Source organism: Hylaeus anthracinus, unplaced genomic scaffold (genome assembly GCF_026225885.1).
Source record: "Hylaeus anthracinus isolate JK02 unplaced genomic scaffold, UHH_iyHylAnth1.0_haploid 12000, whole genome shotgun sequence".
Taxonomy (NCBI): domain Eukaryota; kingdom Metazoa; phylum Arthropoda; class Insecta; order Hymenoptera; family Colletidae; genus Hylaeus; species Hylaeus anthracinus.
The window spans coordinates 1,235,720-1,255,830 of NW_026534347.1; the positions used below are offsets into that span (position 1 = coordinate 1,235,720).

A 20,111-nucleotide genomic window follows, 5' to 3' on the forward strand; every position below is an offset into this window, starting at 1 on the left:
TACGATCAAGAGTGATCGTACGTTTCTTTGTTCGTTCTATGAACGAAGAAAGAAATAACGCTTTCATTTTCGAGATATCATCGAGATAACTTCCTGCACGGAAAATGTTGGATACTGTCATCTTTTCGCGATTCAATTGTGCTTATGATTATAAAAATGGCGTAGGTGAAATATCTGAAAGGATTACGGGGAATTCGTCGCCTATTTTCTGTGACTGTAATATTTTTTCTAACGTATGATTAAATAATTGAACTGTGTCGACTTTGATCACTTTACGTTATTTGTCCCTGAGTATGGAACTTGAATGTACATACGTACGTATAAGAAATCCTGTTTCGACGTATTGCCCTACGTCGTCCTCAACTATAAAAACATTCTTTACGTGGTATATTTACCAGACAAATTTCAAAGACGTTCGATGACTATGCTTTCGTTCGACGGTATCCAGTGAGACTCGAATACGCGTAAACGTAATTTGTGGAGCAAAATCAAGTAAATTTGTTACAAAGTACCTGCTATACTGTAAGATTACGAACCCTGCAAAATATGACCTCGAGAAGGCGCGCAATGGGCAGAGAGGAGTTTAATTTGTACAGCACCCCAGTGGAAGAAACTAAGCCAAGACTTGTTAGGAATTCGTCGTCGAATGGGGTTAGAAAGAGAAAAACGTTGGCAAGTGAGATTAGTCTTCAGAAAAGGGCCAAGAAACGACGGAAAAGAGCAAAAGTGATCCTGGGAAGCTATAAGGAAAACAAAAGGTACTGATTTTACATGTTTAATATTCTTGAATTTTTTTATGTTTTCATTCAAATACTTCCCACCTTGCAGGTCGAAAAGTAAAAAGGCTACTTTACCAACGATCTATGATGACGAGTGGGTCACGGAATCGGAACACTCGAGTTACAGCTCGGATGCTGTCTTATTCAAGGAGCTGCAAGAGCCAGAATCCGTTCGAGAAGCGCATCACGTTGCGGATGATCCCTTGAACACGTCGTTTCTCGAACCTCGTCATAGGGAAAATATAGAGTTGGAAAAGATTGATGTCGAGGTGAATTACGAACCCCTTCAAACGATATCACACCTGCCTTTGCAGATCAACGATACAGACGACGAGGAGGAAGAGTTTGTATTGAGTAATTGTTAACCTATCCTTGAATATTAACGGTATCGGTAACGCAATTGCGATGAACGATTGATCACGATAATAAAAATATTAGGGGTAGAAGACGAGACGAGAAAATACCCAGGTAGACAACCGAGAAAATCAGTGAACCCGAAATCAAAATGTATGAAGTGGTTAATGGATTTAAAATCACCCACAGCGTCGAACAATATCCTCTGGGATGATTATACAAGGGATCATCCTACAGAAAGGAGTACGCATGTTCCCCAACCTAACATTTTGAGAAACAAGAACGAGCAAAATGACGCGGGTAAGTAATCTAGCATTACATTCTCGTTAAAATATTTTAACGAGATTCAATATCGAATAATATTTTTACAAATCGACGTCTTTTTGTTATCCCTTTCCCTTCTCGGAACTGTTCTCGTAATACGCCAACGTCGTCTAGAACTCCCCCTGCCCCCTTTTCCTCGTTAGAAACTAACGAATTCATTTTGTTTACGCGTAGATTCCGCAGCAGAACCGCTTGGGAAGTTATGGCCAGGGCTCAAAATACCTCCCGATATGGAGGTTACGCGTGGAACCAAAGATAAACAGTCAAAAAAATGGACTCGAAAGTACAGCGTGTATATATTTCCCGAGTCTGAAGACGACGAATCTGAATTGATAAGCCTGAGAGAGTATCGTCGTAAACGGAAAGCTGAAAAAGAAAAGATGTTATGTTCCAAGAGATTTAAACCTCGAATTACGTCTATAGAAACGTTAACAAACATACGATATATAAAACATGGAGAAAATTGGAGAATCGTTGAAAATCCTTCTGATTAAATTCTTTCATTGGGATACCAAATTAATAAATAGATCAAATTCGTTATTTCGAAGTATGTAGAGAAGATTAAGGGAGTGGACTCCCGTGCCTTGTATGTGCTCGTACACACTCACACAGCTCCACACCGCTGTATACGTACACGAAACTGCAAGGGTTCCGCATTGTCCTATTTGTGTCTCGACAATGCAGATTCGAGACCTCTCAATAGTCGTTTCCGCTAGATAAATGTTCAAACTAGAGCGCAAGCTCCTATAGGTAGTCTACTTTTGCTTTTTTCTGTCACAATTAATAATATTCAGCAGTACTTCGCGATCAAAAGAAGCAATATGGTGGTGCGACAGTGCTGCCACGTTGTCTAAGCTAACATACGCTGCTGAATATTGTTAATTATGACAGAAAAAAGCAAAAGTAGAGTCCCTATGGGAGCTTGCGCTCTAGCTTGAACATTTATCTAGCGGAAACGACTATTGAGAGGTCTCAAATTTGCATTGTCGAGACAAAAATAGGACAATGCGCAAGCCCTTGCATCCTGTCCAGCATTATAATGTTACACGTAAAATATAGTTTCGGCATTTGTCGCTACAAGCGCTCGTAACTGTTTCCGCACATAGAGACACTCAGTCAGAAACACATGCCATCGGTAAGGTAGGCTTTATAAATAAGCGTCCAACGCAAAGCTAGAGTTTCGAAGCGACGACGAAAGTAGAAAGAAACAGTTCGATGAAGAAGGAAGAGAGACTGAGAGTCGACGTTGGCAAATGTAAGGATACGGGATGGTAAGTGCGATTTCGACTTCAGTGAAATGGCAACAGTGTAGAAAGACGCTGTTGTGAGAACGGCAACATCGCAATACGCAAGCCCTTGCAGGTACTCGTAGGTACACGGACATGCCACCGAGCGTTGCATGTGTGAGTGTGTCTCGGACGGCTGCTCGCACCAACGATACATTGTCGTTGTCCACATTCAGATGTCTCGCGTACTTATAAAGCCTACCTTACCTTACCAACATCATATTTTGAACAGCAGAAATTGCATTCAGCTCCCCTACTGGCTAAATGTTTTACTTAATTTACTTCTTCTAGTGGCCGCTCGGTTTTTATGTCGCGTCGATCTTTTCAGCGACGGAGTCTACTCCCTTTTAAAGGGGGTACAATTACTTTTTCGTAGAATTTATTATTATTATTACAATTACAATTACAATTATTATTACAATTATTATTATTCGCAACGCTCAAAAAACTCCTCTTGCTACGATTCGAAAACACTTCGCGTTAAACACTCTTTCACGCCAAAGATGGCGCCCCATACACCAGCGACCTAGAAGGGAACTCGACTGTGAGACAATGCAAGCAAGCCTGCAGGTTTAAAAATTAGTTGGGTCTATTCACCGCTAGATAGCTGTTCGTTCCTGTTCATTCCAACGAAAACAATTTAAACCATCGAGAGAAACCTACATGTGTACCCAAATTTATTTTTCTTTAATCCTCGTCATGTTAAAATTATAATCGAAATAATGTGGTATTGAGTTTAGCGTATTCTATCAATTTTTTAAGTTTTCATTGAAAATTTCGGAACTGTGTTAACTAATCTATATTAGTCTTTAAGAACAATGTCTTTTATACATACCGTGTACACGATACTCTTCGTGTTATGTTTCGATAGAGCCAGTACGGATACTTTGAGTAAGTTCTATTAATTACACGCGATAATTAGTGTAAATAGAGTATACGTAACATGGTTTTTATGTAGATCCTAGCGATGTAGTAATTGTAATATTAAGCCAAAAGGAAGGCTACCATGCAGCACATGCTGATGTTTTAAAGAAAGGTATCTTGGAACAATCTGACATTCTCGATAAAGTATGTGTGACACATATTTTATATCTATATTACTTGAATATAGTAGTTGGATTCTACCACATTCAATAGATTGAATATGATTTTTCAACTTACAATTGTGCCTTTATATTAGGATCCTCCAGAAATTCTTTTATCTCACGAGTTAAACATTACTGGGTCATGGACAATTACACCATTATTGGATTATTTATTAGATACATATCCAACTTCAAAATGGTTTTTTTTTTGCTTGGAAAATACTGCAATTAGATTAAGCAAACTGTTGAACACTCTTTCCAAACACAAGGAGAACAAAGTATGTTATTACATTATAATAAGCTTAACAGAAAGTCCCTACTATTGTACTCAATTATATCATGCAAATTTTATTAAAGAACATATGGATTGGTCATGCACTCTATGATCGTGAGCCAACTATAATACATCATTTTAAGGAGCATAATAAGAAGTTTAAATATCCACACATTGCATCAGGTTTTGGAATAACATCATCTCTGTTGAACAGGTACATGGCATAAAAATTGTTAACCTTAATTATTATAAATTTTATCCAAATAATATAACCAAAATGTTTTTGTTGTACAGTTTAGTGCAAAAACTTGTTGAAGGTGAAAGACCTAAAGATGACTTCTCTATCGATGTATCCTATGAATTTGCATCTTTTGTATTCAAAGTCAGTAAAGGAGTACGGTTGACTCATACATCTGAAATATGCATTGTATCCAGTGCAAACTGTGCCACATATCCAAGATATTTTCATCCATGCGTAAGTCAATATTTATATACACATTTTATTATATACCATATTATATCTTACTATAATCAAAGGATTCATCTATATCTTCCGAAAACGCATATTTTGCTGTAAAAACTTGCGCAAAATATCACATTGAAAGGATTCCTGTGATTAAAAGGACATGGGCAAAATATGTTAAAAACATTGGCTACTTTAGCGACGCCGCTGGTACGATCAATTTTATTACGCGACCAATCGAATAATATATTACATATATTGGTCACTGTTAGTTGATTTGCCTTTTTCTAGTATAGACAAATATTTACCCGATGCTTTTGTTGTGCCAAACACGACGACCGGGCACTGCGAAAAGACTTATAATATCCTATTAAAAGCCGACGAAATATTAAAAAAAAGCAATATTAATTGGCTGATACTCAGCGATGACGACACAATTTTTAGGTGAATTATCTACCTTTTATTATATACATCAGTGTTTTCCAAATATTTTCAAAAGTATACGGTACTATATTATGTATTAAATATTAGCGTAGCGCGGCTGCTGCGTTTATTGACATGTTACAATCCAAAAACGGCGATCGGTATCGGAGAACGATATGGTTTTCGATCATGGGATAAACTTTCCGGGTATGAGTATCTAACAGGCGGAGCTGGCCTTGCCTTATCTAAGCCTTTAGTCCATGAAATGATACAACCAGGCAGGTGCAATTGTCCAACACCTACAACTCCAGACGATATGTACCTATTTGGTATATGTTTAGCGCGAATTGGAGTACAACCTGTACACTCGCAATTGTTTCATCAAGTATGTAGATGTTTTTAGTAGATATATTCTTTGTAGTCTTCAATTAAAAAAAAAAAAATTTTAGGCACGTCCCTCCGATTACGCAACTGCTTTTCTCGCTTCGCAAGAACCCGTATCCTTTCATAAGTTTTGGATGATCGACCCTGATATGGTTTACGATGAATGGTTCGCGAAAGCAGATGCATCCTTGATCGCAATTAAAAAACACACGGAGCTATAACGTCCAGGATACGGTTAATTATTTTTACTTTGTAATAATTTTTTAAATATACACATTTTCTACGAATATTATAGTAAAATAATTTTTATTGTCTTATAGCATCAATACAGTATAAAAATATTCAAACTATAATAAAAATATTAGTTACGCGTATATACATATTATAAATTCGATTTTAATATTTCTCTCCACCATAATGGCCGTTCAAGGTTTCCCTTGTCCTTGAAAAACCACTCTTGAATATGTTTATATACCTGTATACAAAATAACATTAGACGAGGATCGGATTAATAAAAATAAATAAGACAGAAATAAATAAATAAATAAATACTACATACTTCGCCATCGGACATGCCTAACGCCGAATTTAGGATAAAATCTGGTGGCGCCAGAACATCGACCAAAGCCACGGCGTCTTGAACTAATTCTTTGCATAAAACAACAATGCCGTTTCGTAATAAATTATCCATGTTACTATTAACCGATGCATAACCACCCGCATAGAAATCCCCTAATTTCTTTTCTATGGCAACTGCCCCGTAAAGCGAACACAACTTCGTCAACACATTGCGTTCTTCCGATCTCCACATAGAATTCTGTATGCACTGTATAAAGTATTCCATAATGGCTAGCTGCAAAACAATTTCAATGAAATTAATATTAAAGACAGCTTTTTATATTAATAAAACGTTACCTGTCCATATAACACAGATAAAGTCTGCGCAAGAAATACTTGCGTGTCGTTTCTAACTACGAAATCGTTCAAGCCTTCGTTTTTTAACTGTCGTACTTGTTCGTATGTTTTTTTTAAGTAGTAGCACGTCAGCCATTTGAAGGTCAACATTAAATCTGTAAGAAATACGTTGTAATTATACGTTCGAAAAATTTTCAGAGGAAATTATGGAAAAAATTGCGTTTAAATTATGAAATCAATGTCGTACTTTCCGGTTTCATTGTGTCGGAAGATGTCGAATGTGAGAACTTTTGTTGTAAAATATTGTTGGCATCCTGTATAAAGTCAGCTGATCCCAGAGGAGAATTAACAGGCTTTCCATTGAGCATGTTCGACCATTGGTTCAGCAACCAATTACTGGCTTGCTGAATTAATACATTGTTCTCGCCCTCGTAAGTACAATTCGCATCGTTTTCAGATCTCAAGTCACCCAAGCGTGACACTATCGATATAAACAAAGTATAGAATCCGTTACGTACACCTGTTTCGATGGTTTACGTACTTTTTAGATAACCGTGCCCGCCACAAGATTCCCTGCAGTCTTGAATAACATCTCGACTGGTCCACGAACACACTGGTTTTGCCGCGGAAGATAACGCGTGGATCTCCATACCTTCGCTGTCCATATTTTCTTGGCTACTCGAAGTTAGGAGTTTGTATTGAAAGTCAGATAACTGTTGCACAAACGCAGCAGAAAATATTTTTATGGCGTATGTTGCCGCCAAGTGAGGAAACAGCCGCCATTGCTATAAGATCGTATTAAATTTTATTTCATTTTAATCGATAAATTTCTATCGAATTAATTTATATACCTGCGCCTGATATTCTATAACTGGCCACTCCTCGTTTTCTGTTGGGCCGAATTGTTTCCTTACGGCGCAATAACGCACAGCGATAACTATCGCGGTAGATGCATAGTTGGCACATATCGATGTAATTGTAGCACGACCCGAGGACAGGGCACCCAATGATGCACCTGTGTCAAATAAACGGTACATTTTTGTAAAAAAAAATTGTAAAGCCAGCGGTGTATATTTGTCCAGACGCTCACCAAATCGTTTGCTTTCGTCTTTCACAGACGACACGTAATTCCCATCCTCCGTAACCTTCGCTGTCCGATTTAACAGACACTGCCGAGAGGTATGGTAATTATTGAACATCACAAACCCGTTATCTACTCCATTCAACGCAATTTTTTCACCCATATCGCCAACAGTGACGCCAGGTAAAGCAAGGTGGGTATCTGGATCACGGATAGGCACGACGAACGCATGGAGACCACGATTCTGTTGATCCGGAGTGATCAATTGCGCAAAGATCACGGCATGCGTTGCAGTTTTTCCTATAAGAATATAATAGTTTCCCCTTGGTTGTTCCGCCAAAACTGTTTCTTTGCGAAGTTTATTTTCATTTTATTATTCACCTAAACCGCCAGACCAACATTTCGCAGCCTCGAAGTCAGGAGTGTGCAGGATGAAGCTCTTCGACTTCACGTCATACGTTGCCACGGTTCTTATGCCTTTTGCATTCGTTCCATGAGATATTTCCGTCAGCGCGAAGCAGGCTGTATACTAATGAAAATGGAAGGTTTTAATGCAATTTGTTTAACACCTTAACTACCGGTCTAATCGCGAAAATTCCTACAACGCTGAATTATTTTTCTATAGCATTAAAAGTAGCGTAATCCGATACTTATTTCTGTGAACTCTTTAGTATTTACCAATCCTATCCAGATTATCTTTTGTGTCAGCATGCGTGTCACCCATATGTGCATATTAATATCTGTTAGTCGCTATCGCGCTTACCTGTCCATCTTGAATTTTTTGTGCAACCTCATACTGATCTTCTGTGCCCAAAGAAAAGATCGCTGCTGGTACCATGCCTTGCATGACACCCATTTTTATTGGTACCGAGGCATCGTATTGGAACAACACGTTAAACCAGTGCAAGTGGTTTATCGGATGCTGCAGAACGATTAAACGCGAATTACAGAAGATTTATCGGATTCATCGATCGTTCGTAATATTTACCGTGACATTGTGTTCTTTCAACGCCCTGATGCGAGCATTGCAAAGTTGTCGTTGCTCGTCCAACGAGGTGGCAGATTTTTTAAATAAAGCTGACTTTCCTATGAAGCTCCACAGATCGTTCTGAAACGACACGAAACGTCAGAGGTGTTCGCGTTTAATCACCTCGTGAACAAAACCTTCGGAACTGGCGATTTTCATTTGCATAAACATCTGCAGTCTAGTGACGAATGAACTTACTTGAAACTGAACGAAATCCTCCCCTTCTAATGTGAGCTTCAATAGCTTCCAGTCGAACGTTGCGCATTGTCTGTAAGCATCCAAACGACCCTTTGGCAAGTTGGCAATCAAATTTGTCATCTTCACCAGGTTTACGAATTAGAACACCTACGGATGTTGGTTTGTTCAACCTGTCGCTGAAAATTCGATATTACCGCGGAACTGTTACGATAAAAAATTGCTTCGAATCGACTTTGCAAGATCCGATCGTAACTTTTAATTCACAAGCACTCCGTTAAAAAGCTCACCGTGCACAATGCATATCGAATTATATTTGAGTTGCAATGAAGGTTCGTACACGTTTGAATAATGCATGATCACGGAGTGGGAATTAACGAACTCGTGAATTCATTTGTAGTTGATTAATTTTGAGAAACTATCGGGTTCGATGGTATTTTTGAAAAGTCTTTCGTTCCGTTTCTTCGTCTTGTTTAGCAAGAAGGATCGTCAGCCTAATGATTAACCTACCGCAGTGCGGAGATCGTTTAAAGAATTTCTCAGCGATGTTTTTCATCGAACATTTTATTTCACGAATTGATGACTGTCATATAAGCCGGAAATGGGCGACATAAAATCCACAGGGAATCGCGTCACCTGAATTATACGACCTATTTTACAATTTACCATGTCACGAATCGGTATCGATCATTGATCAGTTCAATTTTTAATCAATTACGCAATTAATCGAAAAATAGGCAAACTGTAAGAACTATATTTTCGTAATAATCCTCTCGTATCTTCAAATCCGCTAGAGATAACATTATATGATCGTAATCTCGGAGGTAAACAGAGGAAGAGATAATGAAAAAGTTCGTGAAAGTACACGTTTCGATTATTTAGAAAATAATGCTTACTCTGTACCGATTTTACGACGTTTCTTGTGTCTTCCTTTTTCTTCCGTGCTGTACTGTTCTAAAACACGTTGTGTAAAGAAAAGGATAAAACAATGTGTTCTATTTAAATTCAATCAAAATGTTTAATATTAATTCGAACGTGATAAGCGATAAGCTTTGCTGTGCTACGATTTTCGTTTACACGCCACAGTATCATCCAATCGACTAAAGAGTTTTACAAGCGAGTCAGCTATGTATATTATAAACAAAAGATAACGAAAAGCAAACGTTGAGACGGTTAATAAATCGTCAGTGACACACACGGGACAAAGTACAGTGTCATTATCGAAAGTAGATCTACGAAATATTTTTATACATTAGATAATATTAAAGCTGATAGCCAACATACAGAATGGCGCAACCAAACATTACCGGTAACGAGTGTTACCTGTTGCAAAGTGTTATTAGAAGTTATTTTGAAAGTTGTAGGATCGTTAATGACATTATCAGCGTAATTAGTTAGACGCGAAAGCAATCTATGTCATATAATAAATAAAAAAGGCTCGGTCAATCATTCGTATTATTATATTTTGGTATATTACAAATGGTGCATATGGTTGAGGTACGATATACATTGTAAAATATTCAGAGTACAGCAAGGTTGGATCACGATCTGAAATAAAGATGAATTTGACCCATGACCTTTTCGAAAGTGATGCGAGCACGTCTGATAACCTGTGATTTCATTATTGATCGCATCACTTATCTAGCTTAATTTACCTGGAAATGAGATTCCTGAATATTCAATTTCTACAATTGGTGGAAGAAATTAGAAACGTCGATATGTTGGTATATAATCGGTACACCGTTACAATTGCAAGTTTTATTCGAATCAGAACGACGATGCTTATCGTTTTGTTTCTTCAAGTCACCCTCGTATGTGGGAGAAGGTATTGTTCGTCGCAAAACCGCTAAAATCGCTTATAAGAAATTTAGTTTGATTCATTTCTACGTAATTCTCGATACAGAAGTTCTAATGCATTACTTTCGGTTACATTTTGTCTAGTGGATTTTATAAAGAGCATCAATGGGAGAGAAGCGAAGAGAACTTGAAGTCTGTCGTCGAAAAGATTATAGAAGAAATCATGGAACACGCTAATTGCATTGTTTTTGTTACCGATACTATTTATCGAAGACTCGTGAACATCACGCACGTTCAAGGTTCTTCGCTCTTATCCAAATACGAGGTAATATAAGAATAAGAAACTGTACGTAAACATTTTCTGAACATGATTTATATTTAGATTGGATTGCGCGATAACGAACAATTTTCCCCGCCAAGAGAACGTATTCAACAAGTTCTAATCGACAGCAAGGCGATCGATTGTAGCGCATACGTTATACTAGCTGCTAATGGTTTCGTGACGTCTCAGTTTTTGCAATATACAGAAAGGTGGCTAAACAAAACAAACGATAGTAATTGAAATTATATTTCTAAGAGCTTAGCCTGGACACCTCTGCATCTACAGCAAACAACGATATTTTTGTGTTTATTTCTCGTTTTCAGCAAACGTCTGATCAACACTCGCGGACTCTTTTTACTTTTATACGATCACCGACTATTTGAATCGAATTTACATCACGTGTGGAACAGAATAATTAACGTAGTTTTCATACGTCGATATAACGCGTACCAGCATCGCTCTGGAGAAAAAATATCCAAAGAAAGGATAGATCTAGACACAGTCTACTACCCTGCTTACGAAAAAATATTAACTGTGACTAAATACATCGACACTTGGTATCGTGGAAAAATGCGTTACGGTAACAATCATTTTACGGAAAAAACAACGAATCTGCATAAGAAACATTTACGGTTAGTGTAACAAAATTATTATTCAACGGTAATCGAACAGCACGACCGTAATTGCTTCTTCGAGATACTTAGTACTTTTATTTGAATTTTAGAATTGCTGTTTTCGAACACATTCCTACAGTAACAGAGAAATCGAGAGCTTATTATAATAAGCGACCTAATAACAATACAGAGGCTCTAGGAATAGAATTCGAAGTATGTTTCGTATTAAGCATTCGTTCCCCTGCATTTGTGTCAATGATATTATTTAGTTAATACAGATCATATCAGAAGCAATGAACTTCAAACCAAAGTATTACATGCCATACAATATAGCTTCTGAGAAGTGGGGTGTTAAAGGAGACAATCAAACCTATACAGGTCTTATAGGTGAAGCCATAGAAGGAAATGCTGCATTTTATTTGGGTGATTTACATTACACGTTACACCACTTGAATTATTTTGACTTGACCATACCGTATAATACAGAATGCCTTACTTTCCTAACACCAGAGTCCTTGACTGAAAATTCATGGAAGCTGCTGATACTTCCATTTAAGTATGTGTGATTAAGAGGAAATGCAAACAAAACATGATAAACATACATTTATTTTGGTTTTCAGGTTATACACCTGGATTGCACTTATCTTCAGTTTAATTTTTGGAAGTTTTACATTTTACTTCTTGTCACTGTCTTATAAGAAATACATAATCTTTTATAAGAATAAAATGTATATTCAAACTGCATTCACAAAGAAGGAAATAAAAGGATTGTATTTGTTTACAGAACTACAAAACAGTATATTGTATACTTACAGCATGCTGTTTCAAGTTTCGTTACCTAGTTTGCCAAACCCTTGGGCTGTAAGAGTATTTATCGGGTGGTGGTGGATTTATACTATTCTAGTTGCAGTTGCCTACCGTGCTAGCATGACTGCAACTCTTGCAAATCCTGTAGCTAGAGTTACCATCGATACATTGGCACAATTAGCCAAAAGTTCTATAGAAGTTGGGGGTTGGAACGAAGAAAGCAAAGATTTCTTCTTAATATCCTCTGACCTTAACAGTCAAGAAATTGGCAAGAAATTTCAGTTCATTGTAGATGAGAAAGACGCTATAGAAAAAGTAGCAAATGGATCTCTATGCTATTTTGAGAACTCTTATTTGCTTCAAGATGCCCGTGTAAAAAGGCAGATATTGGAGAAACAACAGAAAGAAAACGGAACTACATTGAACATATCTTTGAAACATAACCTACACATTATGGAAGAGTGTGCTATTAATATGCCTATAGCTATTGGCATGGAAAAGAATTCACCACTGAAACCACGCGTTGACATTTTAGTAATTTTTAATTTCGTTAATAATTATCGTAAAATTATAATCTATATTTTAACGCATTCACATCGTTACACGTACGAATCTGTTAAGTATTGGCTGTCCCATAGGAAATGCATGGAATTAGATGCAAATGTGAAGGTGTTAAGAATAAAAAATATTATATACAATTATGATTTTTATATGACACATGTTTTCAGATACGTCGCGTAATAGAAACTGGATTAGTCGAAAAATGGCTGAGCGATGTTATGGAATGGTCCAAGATAATGGAGGTGCGACAAGAAACTGAATCTGAAAAAGCATTAGTCAATCTTCACAAGCTGCAAGGTGCTTTTATTGCTGTTATAGTCGGTTATGTATTAGCTTTCGTAGTATTACTAGGAGAAATTCTATACTGGAAGTATATCGTTTTAAAGGATCCAAAGTTTGACAAGTACCATTTGGACATATTCTATCATGTTAACCCTAAAGTACAAGTCAATAATTATAATTTACAAATTCTCTAATTAAATTTAGAAATAATTGGTTACATGGACTGTTATAACATAATTAGTGTTTACGAAAATATGTAAGAACTCGTTAATTGTCTGGGAAATAATACGAAAATTACATACCAAATAGAAATGAAAAGGTTTAAATTAATTTTTTCAATGGTCATATCACACTGAGTCAACTATTGCTGCACAAATCCGATTAATTAATTCGTTCGAAAGAAACACGACACACTCAACACATACCTTTTGTATATAATCTTCTACACTCAATTAAATGAAACTCATTCGTGCACTGTACTTCTATCCAGGAATGTATCATTTGTATTTCTCAAATATACTTTTGTTTCTCTTACTTTATTTGATATCTTTATTTATTTTCCCTTACTGATCACTTTACTAATGTAGAACTGCGAGCATTATACACAAATAGTAACTTGTATCATTTATATAGAATCCATCCATAACGCGGTACCTTCTCATTTCGGCCCTGTCGTAATCTACTATGACACACTTCGAACTGGTTACGGAAAGTTGGAAAAGGAAGTGAATGCGAGCCTCCGTTTTATCTTTCAAGTCTTGACGTAGACATACGCTGAAATACAGAGTCTAACACAACTGAAACTCCTCAAATCGCAATTATAAATGCGTGTGTCGGTACGCAATTTACTTTGTTACATAAGAGGTCATTAAGACCTACTGATTGGAACAGACTTTTTGTAACAGAAGGTGGAAATAGATATGTAATTGTAATAAAAAAATCATCGATTACAACAGACCTTAACTTGAAAATACAGGAACACGATCATCGAAATATCGTACGGTTTAATTTGCCTAAACATGAAAATCACAAAGAATACAAATAAAAAATTTATTAATTTACAGGGGATCGATTGCATAATCTGCGTGTATATTTATAAAAATCTTGCAATGATTTCACTTGTATTTCTATAAACACTGGTTGTCTCTTCGACCATGAAACTAGGTTCTTAAACATTTTGTTTACATCTACATCGTCCAAGTGGGATTCTCGTTCAAAGTACGTCTTATCAGGATTTCGATCGCCACACACCTCTGAATCTAAATTATCGTCTGTTTCAGTGCAACTACTGAACAATTCAATTTCCTGCTGAGGAATTGGCTTGTCCGGAATGGCGTTAATTGTTGACCTGGTGGAAAGGTCCTTCTCTCGATCACTTCGTGCCTCTTCTGTTACTTCGTATGCTAATATTTTCTCCCATGACTTACAGATATCAATTTGTGTTACGTCTGTCCACGTCTCGTTCACTATATCGATGCAATTCTTCATATCGAAATGTTTAAAAAATTCTTCTAGTCCGCCAGGAAACTCCAAGATTTTCCTTAGCAACCGATGGCGATAGGATTTTTTCATAGTCTCGATTATTCCCTGACCCATAGGCTGCAAAATAGACGTTGCGTTCATCGGAAAATATACTATTTCGAAATTATCGTCTTGTTTTTCCTCTTCTGTCGGTAGTACGCGATTTTCGGAATTATGCAGCAACAGCAACACCTTTGCGTTAACACCCCTTTCTAATTGCTGCCTCCTTACGGCCGGCCTGAAATGATTTTTTAACCAGTCAGCAAACACGTTACGGTCCATGAAACCATTTTTTTGAGCCATGAAAATGACTGGTAGTCGATCATGGCAGTGTCTTAAAGCCCTTGGTCGCCCGTATTTATTTACAATGACTGGTGGTAGCTTGTGCGTTCCAATTGCGTTCGCACAGAATCCTACGGTGATTTGATCCTTTTTTGTTTTGATTCCTGTGACGCTTGTTTCTGCAACGCGAGCCAGTATCTTTTGGGGAAGAGCCTTCCACATCAGACTCGTGTCATCCATATGATAAACATTCTGTAGCTCGATGTTTTCTTTCTTTAGCCTCTCTAATAACCATCGGGAAAATTCTTCCTCCGCTCTCGTATACGATCGTGTATTATCTCGATGGAATTTTAGCAAACGTATTCCATGTCGGCGTTTAAACCTCCATATCCATCCTCTAGAAGCTGAAAACGACGATGGGCCACCAAATTCTTTATTCAATTCTTTCGCTTTCTTTTGGAATTGTTGGTCAGTGATTAGATCGCCTATTGCTCGTCGCTGTAAGAACCACGAGTGCAGACGAGCATCTAATTCATCGAACACAGGCGTTCTCGATTTCTTTTGATCGTGAACGATAGCCGATATCTGCAACTGTTGTCGTATCTGAGCAGCATTCGTCTTGATGCGACGGATGGTTAAATCAGTAACATTGTAATCGTTAGCCAGTTGAGACAACGAACAACCATCCTTTAACTTCTGTAAGATGTCGAATCGTTGCTGCAGCGTCAAGTAAACGTGCGTTTTGCTACGTTTTGCCGACATCCTACGTTTACAATGTAAACTTTACACCTGATGGTATCCGAAATTAATCCCTTTTCCTTCTCGATGTAACACAGCTGAAACGCTGGATGGCGTCGCTGCAGTGAGAAGAAATGAATGCGCAGAATCGAGGTGCATATCAGGTAAAGGCAGTATTGCATAGGTAATTGAAGGTAATGAGCATTAATTAAAAGTTCAGTCTGTGCATCGATAAATGGCGACCCATTTCAAAGAAAACATTTGGAGTAATTTGAACCATCGAGAAACTTGACAATTACTGACAATGGGTGCATTCATAAAGGTCAAAGAAAGAAAAGACAAGAAAGAAGAGAGAACGTAATTAATGAATACTAATGAATTTAATGTTAAATTAAATTGAATATGTAATGTAGCTTTTCTTCCTGATGATCAAAACGTGGCAGGCGACGCTATAGCCATCTAGCGGTCAAAAGGTGGAACTAAAATTGTTGTTTGTTGGCGTTTATTAAAAAAAATAATAATAAACAGATACAGACTTTAAACCTGTATAGGTCTATTAGTCTAGAAGTAAAATTCCGACCTCCATACAGCGCACCACCGGGAAAACGTCCAAGTTTGTCCTCGAATAGTTCCTTTTTTTAGCGCTAGATGCCGGCATTTGTTTGTTTAAAAAAAAAAATAACGGATTTAAAAGTTAAAAAACGGTTTTCATACAAATTTTAATATCACATTGCTGATTCACTTATTTGGTATTGCATATAATACAAAAATATTTATAAAATACAAATGGCACCATCTAGCGTTGACCCGGAGTACTATTCGAGGACACACTTGAGCGCTTTCCCACCGATAGCGCCACTGTCGTCTACAAAAATATTGTTGTTATTCTTGGATAATAACAATTATAACTTCAGCAAGACTACCTTGACATTTATTTTATTGTTGTCTAAACATTTATGTATAAAATTTATTAGAATATATTTCAAACTAGAAATGGGAGATAACCTTCGACGGCAGGTAAACGTGGTCTACGTCTTTTAACTGCTAATTGCATTGTTTCTGTATTTTATTAACAAATGAATTAAATTCCTTAGGTACTATGCATGTTTAAAAAACTACATCGAACGCGAATGAATACTTTCAAGGGCGACGAACACGCGTTGAAAGGTAAATCAAATTCAACAACTATTTTAATAAATCGTTTATTTTATTAATTGTCATTCAGTTGTAAGGAACAAGATAAACGAGGAGTACAAAAAAAATAAAAATGTTACAAACACAGCTGCTATTGAAGAGGTAAAAATGTAGTTAATAGCTTTATGCAAAATATAATCCCATAATCTATAATTAACTTGTTATACAAAGGACAAACAGATTCTTTTCTAAAATTTGTATATGTTTGCATCCATAGCTTTTTTGTCAGACAGTTAAATGTATCATAATTATCATGGTAATATAAATATTATTGCAGTTGAACAAATTTGCACAAGAAGTAGAGCACGAAGTACGAACAACTGTAATTCAAGCAGTTGAAAAAGAACCTGGAAAGTTTGGTAATATTTTTCAATATAGAATGCATTGTACAAAACACATTTTGTTTACTAAGAGTATCGTATAATATTGTAGCGCTTAACATTACGCCTGACATAAAGCTAATGGATAATGCACCCTGCGAGGACCTTAAAAAAACTTCCTCAGAAGATAGACCACGAAAGAATAATTAAAATAAAAAAAATTTTAATAATTCAATTTTACAGTGGAGTAGAATAGCATTAAAATATAAAGAATAAATATAGTAAACAACTAGTTATAAATTATTAAATGTTTATTTAAGTCAGAAATGTCAATTCAGATGGTTTTATTTGTAATTTAACACTAATAAAATATATACAATATTGTATGTACATACGTACAATATTTCTAAGCTTGATAGCAACATGAAAATAATTTCATATCAAACATTTCGTTCAACATTCAACTATTCTTGAACGCCTTCCAACCTCATCCTGAAAGAATATATAAACGATATATTAATATAAATTATATAATAGAAATGATTAACTACGTGTCATGGAAGAGTTAAATTTTTACTTGGAAATGGGTAATTTAAGGGTTACTTACTTTTTTCTTGGGATGTTAGTCAGACATGGGTAAAGGATCAGTGAATTGTTTACAGTGAGATTTTGTTGACTGTTATAATAATTTGACACATAAGGATAGCGATCAGTAAATGTACAATGTTCTTGGTGCGAACCTAAGGCGACATTTGTTTTATGTTAGTTAGAGAAGGCATAGTTGTAAACTTCATAATATACTAACACATGTTCAGGATGATTACGAATTTGATCGAGTAAATCTGCTGGTCTTATCTGATCGGTACAGATACGATGTACCGCGGTGAACAAAGGAAATTTCTCTATCAAATTGCGACCTTTCAACATTCCGTGAACTTCGTCAGCTGTGGCTGGCCCTTGCAATTTTTGTCCACCTAAGAGCTCATCCTCGAGTTGTTTAATAGTCTAAAGAATTACAAATATTTCGAGTTATACAAATTCAATTAATTTTTCGAGATAAACTTATAAAAAATGTAGTAAAAATTTGTACCTTGCCACTTTTTACGTATTGTTCGCAAACTCGGCGATTCCTTCCTCCGTAGCAAGTAGTTATTAAATCTGCTACACCACAACTTTCGAAGAATGTCGAAAGTTTCGAGCCACTGTAAAAAGTATCTACAAACTTAACCATTTCCATCAGTCCTAATCTGATGACGGCTGCTTTCGTGTTGTCGCCGAGCCCTAGACCATCTACGAAGCCAGCAGCGCATGCTACAATGTTCTGAAATATAAATTGCAATTAGACCACGTTTAACTATCAAACAAATTCAAATTGGATAACGATATTTAACTTACTTTCAAAGCACCGCATACTTCGACAGCTTCGCAGTCGTCGACAACGACTACTCGGAAGTTGGGAGTTTGAATTAGATCTCTCATTAACGGTGCTAATCGTTTATCTCTGCAACCTGTGATTATTAACTATAACAAATGAACCAAACAGCGTTTAATTTCATCGTAAATAGTATTATTTACCAATAGTAGTTTCGCAGAACTTTTCTTCCGCGACTTCGTTGGCCAAATTTGCGCCCATTAGAACATAGCATTGAATTTTTAGATGTTTCTCGATGATTTTGGAGATCAGTTCGATGTTCGTTCCATCTCCTCGATCGAAACCCTTGACAAAAATGTAGAAATACTTTTTTTTTTTTTTTTTTTTGTTACGTCACATCATTCCTGTGAATAAACTTTGCAGTAGAATCAAGTACCTTAATTAATGATAGACCAACCGCGGTTGGTTTAATTTTATCGAGCAACGTCGCGCATAATGTTCTTATAAATTGATGTGGTATCACAAATATGAGGATGTCCGCATCTTTTGCGGCCTCGACAACGTCTGGAACGGCGACCTAACAAATAAAATCATATAAATTAATAGCTACTTATATTTCAAGTTTACAACAGCCCTTCGATCCATCGAACTTATTAATTTAAGTCACGAATTCATTCGGAAAATGTAATCGTATAAAAACCAAGACTTACAATGTTTTCTGGAAGCTTGTGTCCAGGAAGGTATTTTACATTTTCGTGCAATTGATTTATGATATCGGTCAACTTTTGATTATTCACTATCTCTTCGTAGACGTACATCGTCACGCGTGTTTCAAATTTGTTGTTGTACTTTTGGACGTTGGCGCCCACAATTTTTGCAATGGCTGATCCCCTATAATATATACAAGTAATGTGTAAAAAAAAAAGAAGGGATTCCTTTAAAAAAATATCGATGACCTTGATCTCGAAAAGTGACCTTGAATTTATTTCTTTTCGAACGAATATCTGCGTCTCTTTGGATAGTTACTATTGCCGCGAAACAAGTGTTTCATATATTGTCACGAAGAATAATTGTATTTATTCGTATGTAGATATTTAGGCATTCCTATTTAAATGCATCACTTTGTATGCTCAAGGTGCGATCCTTGGCATAAGAGAACACATAGGCACAACAGAGTACATTACGTAAACGTCATTCACGGAAATGAAAGAAGATAAACAGAAAAGAATAAACAAATGTGTATTCAGATATAAAAGAGACGTAACGAATAAAAGTGTATTTTAAAAGGGCAGCTTATTTCCTTACAACTATAAGAACTTTGTACAATTATAAAATGGTAATTTTAATTGATAAATTAACATACCAATTGCCACTTCCAACGATGCATATTCTCTTCTTCGCTTCAGTAGCCATTTTGTAATTGTTACGGTATCACAGAATTAGAAGTCACAAATTTATAAGAACATAAGAGAACATAAGAGTGTTACAAATTCGACTATTTTCGGTCGCCGATGCACGATTGACTGACTGACCGACTAACTTACAAACTAACTTCAGCCTTCTTTGACCTTAGCAACCATTGCAGATTATTTTCTAACGATTGGCGTGCAGTGTGATGGACCAAGGTCAACGTGAACGCAACCGCGAACCGTGGCCAGATTGAATGTTAAAATTAGCAATAGTTTGATAATACGCTTTTGTCTGCACATTT

At 36.4% G+C, this 20,111-nt stretch overlaps 7 protein-coding genes across 15 annotated transcripts; 4 read left to right on the forward strand and 3 right to left on the reverse strand.

Annotated features, from left to right (window-relative positions):
* The first annotated feature begins 45 nt into the window (after positions 1–45).
* On the forward strand, positions 46–2,028 carry LOC128890032 (uncharacterized). Its single transcript, XM_054148180.1, has 4 exons — positions 46–758; positions 829–1,133; positions 1,218–1,433; positions 1,632–2,028. The coding sequence occupies exons 1-4, from the start codon at positions 547–549 to the stop codon at positions 1,949–1,951; spliced, it is 1,053 nt and encodes a 350-aa protein (XP_054004155.1). The 5' UTR covers positions 46–546; the 3' UTR covers positions 1,952–2,028.
* A 1,139-nt stretch (positions 2,029–3,167) lies between these two features.
* On the forward strand, positions 3,168–5,746 carry LOC128889951 (beta-1,3-glucosyltransferase). The gene is made up of 9 exons (XM_054148005.1): positions 3,168–3,634; positions 3,702–3,811; positions 3,924–4,106; positions 4,186–4,316; positions 4,397–4,577; positions 4,640–4,775; positions 4,862–5,009; positions 5,097–5,373; positions 5,438–5,746. The coding sequence occupies exons 1-9, from the start codon at positions 3,562–3,564 to the stop codon at positions 5,591–5,593; spliced, it is 1,395 nt and encodes a 464-aa protein (XP_054003980.1). The 5' UTR covers positions 3,168–3,561; the 3' UTR covers positions 5,594–5,746.
* Positions 5,660–13,837, reverse strand: LOC128889949 (peroxisomal acyl-coenzyme A oxidase 3). Of its 6 annotated transcripts, none has more exons than XM_054148002.1 (13): positions 13,509–13,837; positions 9,505–9,544; positions 8,594–8,742; positions 8,357–8,476; positions 8,132–8,290; positions 7,750–7,897; positions 7,378–7,668; positions 7,139–7,302; positions 6,829–7,072; positions 6,535–6,768; positions 6,288–6,442; positions 5,932–6,225; positions 5,660–5,847 (listed from the first exon to the last, which is right to left on the reverse strand). In XM_054148002.1, exons 3-13 carry the CDS (start codon positions 8,711–8,713, stop codon positions 5,755–5,757), a joined length of 2,022 nt encoding a protein of 673 aa, XP_054003977.1. In that variant the 5' UTR covers positions 8,714–8,742; positions 9,505–9,544; positions 13,509–13,837; the 3' UTR covers positions 5,660–5,754. The 6 variants fall into 6 exon arrangements, with proteins under 6 accessions (XP_054003977.1, XP_054003976.1, XP_054003974.1 ...); XM_054148001.1 differs by having other exon boundaries at positions 8,594–8,740; positions 9,487–9,544; XM_054147999.1 differs by having other exon boundaries at positions 8,594–8,740; positions 9,503–9,544; positions 13,276–13,837.
* Positions 10,252–13,512, forward strand: LOC128889948 (ionotropic receptor 21a-like). 3 transcript variants are annotated; one of them, XM_054147993.1, is made up of 8 exons: positions 10,252–10,415; positions 10,532–10,712; positions 10,770–10,918; positions 11,033–11,341; positions 11,434–11,536; positions 11,593–11,879; positions 11,944–12,799; positions 12,859–13,512. In XM_054147993.1, the coding sequence occupies exons 1-8, from the start codon at positions 10,252–10,254 to the stop codon at positions 13,165–13,167; spliced, it is 2,358 nt and encodes a 785-aa protein (XP_054003968.1). In that variant the 3' UTR covers positions 13,168–13,512. The 3 variants fall into 3 exon arrangements, with proteins under 3 accessions (XP_054003968.1, XP_054003970.1, XP_054003971.1); XM_054147995.1 differs by having other exon boundaries at positions 11,944–12,664; XM_054147996.1 differs by having other exon boundaries at positions 11,944–12,735; positions 12,859–13,008.
* A 189-nt stretch (positions 13,838–14,026) lies between the features above and the next one.
* Positions 14,027–15,538, reverse strand: LOC128890372 (jerky protein homolog-like). Its single transcript, XM_054148811.1, has one exon. The coding sequence runs from the start codon at positions 15,536–15,538 to the stop codon at positions 14,027–14,029; it is 1,512 nt and encodes a 503-aa protein (XP_054004786.1).
* Positions 15,539–15,718: 180 nt separating this feature from the next.
* Positions 15,719–17,418, forward strand: LOC128889960 (complex III assembly factor LYRM7). Of its 2 annotated transcripts, XM_054148028.1 has the most exons (6): positions 15,719–15,871; positions 15,958–16,531; positions 16,609–16,681; positions 16,740–16,810; positions 16,986–17,067; positions 17,141–17,418. In XM_054148028.1, exons 2-6 carry the CDS (start codon positions 16,301–16,303, stop codon positions 17,236–17,238), a joined length of 555 nt encoding a protein of 184 aa, XP_054004003.1. In that variant the 5' UTR covers positions 15,719–15,871; positions 15,958–16,300; the 3' UTR covers positions 17,239–17,418. The 2 variants fall into 2 exon arrangements, with proteins under 2 accessions (XP_054004003.1, XP_054004005.1); XM_054148030.1 differs by lacking the exon at positions 15,719–15,871 and having other exon boundaries at positions 15,901–16,531.
* LOC128889955 (glycerol-3-phosphate dehydrogenase [NAD(+)], cytoplasmic-like) lies at positions 17,356–20,000 on the reverse strand. Its single transcript, XM_054148013.1, has 8 exons — positions 19,764–20,000; positions 19,111–19,291; positions 18,837–18,977; positions 18,604–18,745; positions 18,424–18,536; positions 18,119–18,349; positions 17,834–18,033; positions 17,356–17,520 (listed from the first exon to the last, which is right to left on the reverse strand). The coding sequence occupies exons 1-8, from the start codon at positions 19,811–19,813 to the stop codon at positions 17,493–17,495; spliced, it is 1,086 nt and encodes a 361-aa protein (XP_054003988.1). The 5' UTR covers positions 19,814–20,000; the 3' UTR covers positions 17,356–17,492.
* Positions 20,001–20,111: the final 111 nt, after the last annotated feature.